The sequence below is a fragment of the Monopterus albus genome, unplaced genomic scaffold, assembly GCF_001952655.1.
Source record: "Monopterus albus unplaced genomic scaffold, M_albus_1.0 scaffold48.1, whole genome shotgun sequence".
Lineage (NCBI taxonomy): Eukaryota > Metazoa > Chordata > Actinopteri > Synbranchiformes > Synbranchidae > Monopterus > Monopterus albus.
The window spans coordinates 1,390,707-1,400,805 of record NW_018127928.1 but is presented as its reverse complement, the minus strand read 5'-3'; the positions used below and the strand labels follow the sequence as shown (position 1 = coordinate 1,400,805).

General features: G+C 43.5%; 1 protein-coding gene across 4 annotated transcripts in view; it reads right to left on the bottom strand.

Moving 5' to 3' along the window:
- Positions 1-10,099, bottom strand: part of LOC109960527 (nck-associated protein 5-like) — a 134,189-nt gene that overhangs the window by 71,318 nt on the left and 52,772 nt on the right. The window contains exon 1 of one of the 4 annotated variants that reach the window (XM_020600687.1): positions 6,102-6,532. The exons of the other annotated variants lie outside the window; for them this stretch is intronic. Coding sequence (XP_020456343.1) covers positions 6,102-6,130 — 29 coding nt within the window. The 5' untranslated portion in view covers positions 6,131-6,532. Of the gene's footprint in view, positions 1-6,101; positions 6,533-10,099 lie in introns of those variants that run through there. 4 annotated transcript variants of the gene reach the window in all.

The window sequence follows — 10,099 nt, the reverse complement described above, 5'->3', positions numbered from 1 at the left end:
GTTTGATAATAACATCCAACCCCAGTCTGAGAGGAAAACAAAGTTACAACTGGCAAGAAGGTTCACTTCGAGACTGGGTGAGAATGGCTTTGTCTTCTTGTGGCATCAAAAATGTACAAATATACTGCATACTTTAAATCACCAACTGAGCATTTCAACCCATTTTAGGGTGATTCCCACATGGTTTTATTCTAAATTGTGTCCCAGTATTGTTTCATTAAAAGTTGAATGAATAACTTCCTTTCGGCAATTTAACAGCATATACTGAGATGAAATCACAATCAGCTTCAGCCCCCAGTGTAAACATTCTCTTTATCAACTGTTTGAGGGGTGGAGGCTTGCACATCTGTGACCGCTCAGTTGGTCCCAATGCATTAGTCAGGTCCAATCAATCAACATGAAGTTGGTCAGACCAAACGTTGGTCTGACCTGCACCTGTACCCACAGCTGGTTCCTGACCTCCAGTCGCCCAACACCGACCACATCTGCACCAGAGAACAGCAGAAGAAAAGGAGCAACATGTCAGCACCTCACACACCCACCAAGCCAGCCAGGCAGCCAATCAGCCAGTCAGGCACAATGAGCCTTACCTCACCACAGCAGACCATCAATTATTGACAAGGTGAAATGTGATGAGGTTCTACTCTGAGCACACAAAGAACACACACTTTTTCATGCTGTCTTGGACCCTTTTGATGTCCTTACAACAAGGACATTTCTCATGAATACATTTTTATTATGCTTTGAAGAAACTTCATCACATTGCTCTCACAGATGTTGTTTTTCTTGCAGATTCTGGTTATAGGGATACCAAATGTACAGTACCAAATGTATAGTACCATATGTCCGATCACATTTACATTATACCTTACTATGGCCCATACAGCTCCAAATGAAAAAATGGTTTTCTATGTGGATTCGAATGCCTTAAAGATATTTAGCGCACATAAAAACATGGGTCATCTAAACTCTCGAATATAACTTTACCCTCATTCATACTTCATTTTAATTTATGGAGCTGTCCTGAACTTTGCTTAGACGTGCACAACTCAGTCATGTAGTCGAAAGAGCTGAGATGATCATGATTAACAAGATTTATCCAAACTCAACAACATGTTGAGTGTCTGAGTTGTTTATACGTTCCCTCTGTGATAACATCTAGCCCTCGTAGCTTTACAAGAGTCTCAGCACTGGTTAGCTTACAATATTTACACTGGTGCAACATGAGCAAGCTTACTGGAGTTTTTCTACAGCAGAATCTGACATTATTTCTGAGCATGATTGATGAAAAAGATTGTGAAAAAGGTCTGTCTTTGCACAGCCTTAGGGAATCAGCTACAAAATCAGTGAAAGCAATCATTTAGATTCATTGTTTTATAGGCCAAGATCAGGTCAAATGCGTTCAGTGATCTCTAAACTTCTGAAGCAGCAGAAAATCTGACATGAGGAATCCTCCGAGGCTCCTCCTGAATTCAGAGGAATGCACTCACCAAGCAGGGATTATCCCTGTCTGTCTGTCTCCCTAAATGCCTTGTTATTCTACAATCTGCACCTGAACTCAATTGTTTCAAAGCCACAGACGCATTCCTGTCCAGACACAACGTCATGAATGAGCTGATGTGCTTTAAAAATGGCTGCAGCACCCAGCCGCCGGTCTGTATGTCTGTGGCATTTACTCATGAAGAATGAGGCTGGGGGGCACTTGTAAACACATGTTGACATCAGAAAGGCATGGGAGAAATGGGGTGTTCGATGCCATTTAATATTCTGAAAAAGTCTTCATTTAAAGCATGGTGACATCTTTATCTGGGTACCTGTAGGACAGTGATGAACACACTTCCCAATACTCAGCAGTCTGACTGGCCTAGTTTAAATTGACTGGGGAACAGGGACTCACTTTTACTACTGTACTGTAATGCAAGAAGGTTCTGCTGACTCATGGAGACTGTGCAAAGGCTCCAGAGTGTTTTACGCGGGCTGCCCACACATCGTTTTAAGAGAGGTGAGCAAACAGTGGCCCTTTACAGTGGCAGGCAAATGGCAGCTTCACATACAATGGAGACAAAAGTGTGGTAAACAGGAGTACTCGAGCCAAGGGTCTGCCCTCTCTACTGCCGCGCACCTCTGGGTGCAAGTGTGTGTTTATGTGTACAAGTTGCTGGGCAGCTGCTGCATAAGACCCCCTGGTATAAATGTATCTACTCTGCAGACGTTTGTTGAATTGCTAATTTCACCACACACATTCAAATCCTTGACAAAAAACCTGAACACTGTCTAAACAACTCCACTTGCTGAGAGATGAAGAGGAAAACCATGTTTGATCCAAGCTGGTGTCTCTTCCTTGTTCTTTCAGCTGACACAGGAGTACTGCGCTAGCTTTCTCATGCTGGCACTCTGCCATGCTGGTAATCAAGTAATTGCAAGTTACTGCACTCATTGTAATTCACTCTAAGTAAAGACTGTCACCAGATGGCTAAAATAACTTGGTAAATACAAGAAAGGAGGTGTTTGGAAAATGTTTTACTGCATGAAGGTGAGATTCTCCAGCAGCCTCTATCCATTTCCTTTCCAGCTGTGCCAACACCTCAAGCCACTGGATGAGGTCCTGCATGTTTCCCCAGCTATTCTCCAAAGATTTACAGCCAAGATAGAGGGGAGCTGAAGATTATTGACATTACCCGCCCCACACCACCTCAAGTATGACGCTGACCTCCTTTTCCAATCTTGCTCCACTGAAAGTATCACCGTGACAAGGAAAGAAATATGAAACAAGAGGGAATGCTCACAAAGAATGTTTTGATCTGAGCATGTGAGATGCAATGTGACTGTGAAAGTGTGTCAGCAAGAAAACTGAGCATGGTAAACAAGGACAACACCATATTATCTTGTAAACGGTTGGCATGCAGGACTATGATCTAAAACAAATCCAGTTTGGGGATTTTTTTTCCCCCCATGAACTGAAACACTTGTGGGTTTTAAAGGAATGAATATGGAAAACAAAAGCTTTTATTAAGTGAAAACAACGGTTTCTGTTTGCTTGCCAAGATATGTCCTACTCAAACTGCAATTTGACAAAGAGAAATGATATTTTATACGAGTTCTGACTGGAGTTTAAAAGAGCAACTGCAAAAACAGTCGGCAAGTCTTCGCACCTTGCTGACTGCACATGGAGTGAGTTCATCCATTTAGAAACCACAAAAATGCTCCAGCTCTAATGGCATCATTTAACAGTCAGTGAGGGTGCCTGGGCCAAGCTTTGTTACCAGGCAAGACAGTCAGTGCATGCAATAAGCCATTGAAATGTAGCAAATAAGAGTTTTATTGGTTATAAATCGTGTTGGACCATTAAACTTTATGTCTTTCCTGAGTGACATTACTCTATCTTAAGCCAAAAGGAGACATTGAGAAAAGACATCTGATAGTCCCATTTTTCTGGATTTCCAACTTGCTGACATTCAGCGGAGCACAATGCATGACACTTCAGCTGTAATACAATGTGTCTTGGTTCTTTACATCAAATACAAGCAGCCTGGCAAGATATCAAATCCTTTATTAAGCTATTTTGTTTTTTCAGATGCTGTATTAGCAAAAACCCTGTTCATACCAGCTCCAGAGAGCGCTGCAGGATTTTGACTGTTTGAGTTCCCACGTGCTGTTCGAGGAGGAAGATAAATGTAGAGCAGGATAAGGGGAGGAATGCATTCAAAGCACCCTTAATTGAGCTGGATGGCCTGCAGTCACAGAAGCTGAACGTCTCAACAAGGCCCAGGCTGGTGAGATCCTGAGATGTGCCTCACACATACACATCATTAAACCGGCTGCTTTGGCTCACGGCTCCACACTGCTGATGAACACTACAGAGACAGTGGGAATTATATGGGAAAGTTGTCTGCAAGGAGCCCCCCCTCCATTCAAAATGAAAGTCCCCTGGTTGCCAGTGAAGGGGAAGTGCTCCCATGCTGAGGCCCACTGGATCAGCCATTGAACAGGGGAACATTCCTCAGTAATTCAGTTTGACCTCAACCCAGTATGGGAGCTGAGGGTCTCCGAATACAGAGTGCCACATACAGAGAGATGACGCAAGGGAAGGGAGAAAGGTTGAGAAAATCGGATATAGAGGAGCGAGAGACCAAGTGATGCACAAGAGATGGAAAGGTGAAAGAACATACGAAGACACATGTCAGTATCTCTGCTAGGGTACTGTTCATTTTGTTGACTGCATTATTCATAAGATTTGCTTCCAGGCTGCTGTTCTGGGTAATGATTATTGCTGTAATGCCAACAAGTACAGCAACTGGCACCCAAAAGGGCCTAGGACATATTTTTTGATGTAAGATAGAAGCTTTTCACATCCATCTCTTTAAAGAACAGTATGCAGACCATGTTAGACCTCTGCCAACTTCTACTATTATCACTCAAACATACAAATGTGCCTGTCTTATGACTTGCAAATCAAAACTGTTAAATGTAGGTCACATGGTTTAGTAAGAGAACACGTTAGCCAAACATGGTGGCAGGGAGAAAATAATAATGTGGGGAAATGGATGAGACGGAGAGAATTACAGTTTTAATTCTCTAAAATCAAATCCCTCCACTTGGCAATCCTCTTATTCACTAATCCCCAGGTAGGTTTGTGAGGGCAACAGGCTCAAACTGCCCACTGCAGCACTGCATCTGCCCTATGGCAAGATGATATCACCAGCTGCTGTCCTGCCCCAAGTAAAGGCTTCAATAATAATAAATCACTTTCTCTGTAATACATAAAGTAAATGTAATTATTTGCCCATGGTTACAGGCATCCTAATGCAGCCCAAAACTCCGCAATACAGTACACCGACTGCACATGTGCTGGACATATAAGCTGCTTGTTTTATGTAGCATATGTACGTATGTTTTTCTCCCATCCTTGGTTCCTATGTGACGTTTTTGTGGTGTTCATCCAACTACAACAATCAAATCTTCATACTGTCAGAGGCCACTAACATGATTTCAAGTGTGCATGTGTAGAATCCTTTTGTGTATGCACACCCCTCAATTGTAGTTTTAAAATCCATTGGTGTATCCAGTCATAAAGCATTCACTACATGGCAGATGCTAACTGGAAGCACTAGTTCCCAGAGGAAAAAAAACAACTCAAACTCAAAAAAGACAGAGAATGGCATTTCTGTCTGGCACTCTGACAACACCAGCGAGAGAGTGATGATACCTCCCATACTCTCCCATGCTCTCATTTTATGTTCCCTTGCAGTTCTGTTTTTAGAGATAACAAATGTAACTAAGAATAAAAAGCCAGTGTCCAGAATCCTACACTTGGCATCCTGCTACTTACAAGCATCCTAGCCTCTGTCTGTAAATATGGTTGGCTATGAGGAAGACCCTGACCTCCCATGACTTTGACACATGAAGACTTGCACTGCAGCACTTCACGCCACATTAGTAAAAAGCTGCAGAGAAGCTGACCACAACAGACAGCCCATATCCCCATAATCCATATTCTCCACAGTTTAGCTGTATCCACACCCACTACGACATCAGTCATTCCAATGTGGGATTTGTGGCCTGGTTAGAAAATCTTAATCTGCCTGACAGAGACCACAGGGAAGGAAACATGCGTTCCTGTGCGCATAAAACCCTGCCATGCTGGACAGTTTTACCTCTGCTTAAACGATGGGTATCGTTTCCTTCTGTTATCAATCAAAATCAAAGTGGTTAACACAGCGCCCCAGTGCTGTTGCCACTAGCAACAAGACGCGATTCCCCTTGCAACTTGCTAAGTGGGCTCACTGCAAATCAAAAATCATCCCTTGCACATGTGCTGCTATATGAAATATGTTTCCTCCATTAGGGATTATTGGGAAAATTGCAGTTCAGGAGAAAGACAGCTAAAGGAGGTGCAGCCGGAGGAAAAATTCACTAAGCCTCTTTGAACCAGGCACAAGCAAAAGCTGAGTGTGCATGCATTCTTGTGACAACAGAGATAGAAAGCATATCCCTAAACAAGAACAGTGGATTTCAATCAACAAGACAGTAAAATATTGAAGTTGCAGGAGACATAATGCAGTATTTTATGTAAAGTGCGCTGATGACTGTCTGTGTCTTACCCTGGTGGAGATGTAGCATCCTGATGCATTCAGAGGACGCACATGGTAATCCACCAGCACACTTCCCTCCTGCCTTGCAGCTGCTACCCACTGATCCGGCAGATGATAAAGTTTACATCCACAATGCAGCACTGCCGGCTCTACACCGCTCCCTGACTGTCTACTTGACTGAGACCAAACTGCCTCTCCTCTCCTTCTCTCTCTTCTCTATGTTCCCTCAAGCACTCAGAATGTTTGCTTCCTTTTCTTTCTCTCCTTCTGTCCTCTACCCTCTGTCTTTCTCAATCAGGCAACATGCGCCGTCTCTCCCAACGCTGCTTCCTCCTGCTCTTCTTTTACCTCATGCTAAATACGCTCTCCCTCTGCACTATGCTTTCTCTCAATAACACACACACACGCTCGGAGGTTCCTCTTCATACAGACAGCTCAGTATGCCTCTCCCACATCCGCCCCACCTCCTGGCTTTATCTTTCCTCAGAATATTTCTCTGGCTCTATCTCCTTCCCTCTGATTTCTCTCCACGGACTGTGTCCCTCCTCCTTTGGCTTGTGGGATGTTTAACATGTGTTCATGAAGACGGCTGTTCTGCTGCCTCACTGAAGGTGGCTCTTTCCTCAGGGGAGGAGAAGCAAGGTTGAGGTGGGGGTTTGCACGAAAGAGGAGGAGGAGTTTTTGGGGGGTTACAACAGTGTCAAGGGAGGTTTAACTCCAACTAGGGGACCTGATCAGGCAGGCGGCAACCAGCTTGTGATGTCCACACTGAAGGTCCCAGCATGCTTCAAGTGAATCACATCTAAAGACAAAACTTTTGGATGTCAAAACTCAAAACCTGACCTAAGAGTTTCTCGTCATAGAATGGGGCACTACACAATAAATCAGCTGAACGGGACAAGAGTGCACACTTTTAGGTAATATCTCTTTGAAAGGAATCATGGTGTTGTACTTGGCTCTAGACACGAAAAGCCATGGAAGCTAAAGCATACAAAAAGGTGGCTGGGGAGAAAAGCTCAGACCCTTCACACCTGGCCAGTTGCTGTGTTAAATGGGCATGATTGTTGGACTGGCATTTTTGAAAAGTTGCAAAAATTGTCAGTTGCAATACCTTCATTTCCAAACTGAAGATCCAAATTTGCTACATTTAAAAATGCATCTTTGTGCCTTTGTCTGGGTCCTATAGCTGCACTATGCCAGGGTTTCTGACACTTGAAAATAGGGCCGTTTGAAAACAGTCCCCAGTGGCTGCGCATCTAAAATAGACAGAGAAAACTGAGCTCTTGCAAAACACAGAGGATAAAATCAAAGTCCCTGACAACAAAATAACAGCTCGAAACAACCAAGGAAGAGGTCAAGATGGAAGGGCAAAGGACAAAAAGTGAAAGGAAGAGACATAAAAAAGGACTGAGAAAGAAAGAAAGAGAGAGAGAAGTGCTTGAGTCTGCCTGGGCTGAGTGACGAACCAGGCTCCAGCCCATCTGCTGCAATCACAATCAGTCTCAGCTGAATGGCTGTGACAAACTGCAGCCTGGAGCCCACAGCCTCAACCAGGCAGGATGCCTGTGAGGGCTGAGGGAGATGAGAAGGGGGGATGAAGAGGCAGAGGAGGAGGGGGGACACACACTCTATTGTCTTCTCCCCAATAGGACCAGTGAGAGAAGGGGCAGGCACTGGAGGGGTAAAAGGGGAATTAAGGGAATTAAAAGGGTCCTGGTGACAGGAGCGCTCAGTTAAAGAGGGTAAAGAAAGGCTGGGGCTGACTTAGAGTCAGGCAGTCACTACCACTTTGCCCCATATTCACTGTCACTAATGTCCTAAATGAACAATGACACTAACCATGTGAGAAAATTAGTTTGCAGGAGAATGGAATGGGGGGTTCTGGATAACTTCAAGATAAAGTAAGGTGGGGGTGACACTGAGATAAGCATGCAGGGGTGACTTGTCACTTACAGAAAAAATTATTCCATGCTGAAAACTGATCATAAAAACTGCCACGGTCTGTCACGTTCTTGTTATCAGACATCTCACAAACCTGGTTGCCACGATCCGACATGTCATCCTAGATCTCAGGAAGATTCATGATGCCTGATTATTGGGCATATGACCACAATGTCATGCAGAGGGGTAATTGTGTTTATCATAAGCGCAGCTGTCCTGCAGGAAATTTTGAACATAGAGTGAGGATGATTTGATTCAAAGAGCAGGTGGTCACCAATTAGGCACTATTGTCCCATTTGGGTATAAAAGACAAATGATGGCTGAGTCAGCACTAACACATAGATGTTCGCTGTAATCAAGAAATATTGAAGGCAGCGTTCCATTCTAATTTAATCAACAGTGAGCAGTGAATTGTTGAGCGGTGGCTCTAGTCTGCAGTGCAGCAAATGCTCAGCAGAGCTTGGTGGTGGCAGCGTTTGGCATCAGGAACAGCCACACACTTATTTCTCACAACCCCCTCTGTCCCCTAATAAGGAAACGGGCTATGTTTGTTTGTGTAGCTTCATTTTCTTCCAGTTTAACAAGGTAATGAGAGTGTTGTGGTGTGTGTGCATGGGGTTGCATCCACAGCTATGTACACATTCACTGTATGTACTTCAGCACAACATTTCCGCCTTAACATCTGTGTTTATGAAGTTCAAAATATTTCAGTTTTGGTGAAATTGTCATAAATGTCTAAATGTAACTATTTGTTTATTAATGAGGGCATAGTTAAAGATGCTGTTGTACTAAACTACATTCTATTCAGAGGTGTCTCTGTGTTATTGTCCTCCCCAGCTGTACATACATGAGATGGTCAGAATATTAGGAACACCTCTGAATGTAACGTAGCCTGGTACAACACCACCTTTGACTATGACCTCAGTAATAAACATGCAATTGAATTTATGCATTTATGACAGTTTCACCAAAAACAAACATTTTGAGCTTCATAAACACAGATGTTAAGGTGGAAATGTTGTACTGAAGTGCATACAATTGTACAGGTGTTCTGTGCCTAATAAAGTGGCTGGTCAGTGTACGGGTCTATGAATGCGTATGGCAATAAAGTATGTGCATTGCTGTTTGTATATGCATTTATAGATAGAGTTAACTTGTACAATATGTGTGTGCACATGCACATATACATATATGGCTGTGTATTTAAGGTCTCACTACCATAAATGTGTTATTTCATTGTGTACGAGTGAATATTAGGGATGGGACAATGGGACTTTCTCTCAGTCTGATTCATGATATGGTGCATACAATTAAATTCAATCACGATGCAATCAAAAATTCAATGACAACAATGTATGACTAGCTGCGGAATACTTGTACTTTAGTCCTCTTTTTTGCCCCTTTTCCAGCATTGGTTTGATTATGTAAAGAACAACCAGATATATTGACTTGCGTTCTGTTGGGCTATCTTATTTACAAAAACTATGAAGTCGCTGGTGTATGGAGACCACACCATATACATCACTTGACAAAATGTTACATATTGTAACATTGTTGTATTGTGATGTATTGAATTTCGATATATTGTCCCATCCCTATATGTGGTGGTTTGTCTGTATTCGTGGTATTAATGTGCATATAAGCGTGTGAGTGTGTGTGTCCACTCTGTGCGCTGAGTGATCTGCTGAGCTCATTAAGGCCCTGCTTATTGCTCTGCCAGGGGTGTCAGTGACAGATTCCACTGTTTGGAAACACTCAGCCTGGCTCCACCACTGTCTGTCTCACAAACACGCACACACACACACACTCAGGCTAGGTTAGCATTCCACAGTGAGGGGGGGGTAGGGAAGGAGACAGGAGCTTGGACCGCAGGTCGATATGGATTGTAACCAGGGACGCAGGGTGGTCAAAGGGCAAAGGATGCTTGTGGTTGTACACGTGTGACGTGTGAGTGTGTGTTGGTACACACAAAGGGTTAGTGTTGTGGTAGAACGTGTATTTAGGTTGCTTGCTTTAAGACCACAACCATCGTCCCCCTTCCCAAGAAGAGCCCGTTCACCCACGAC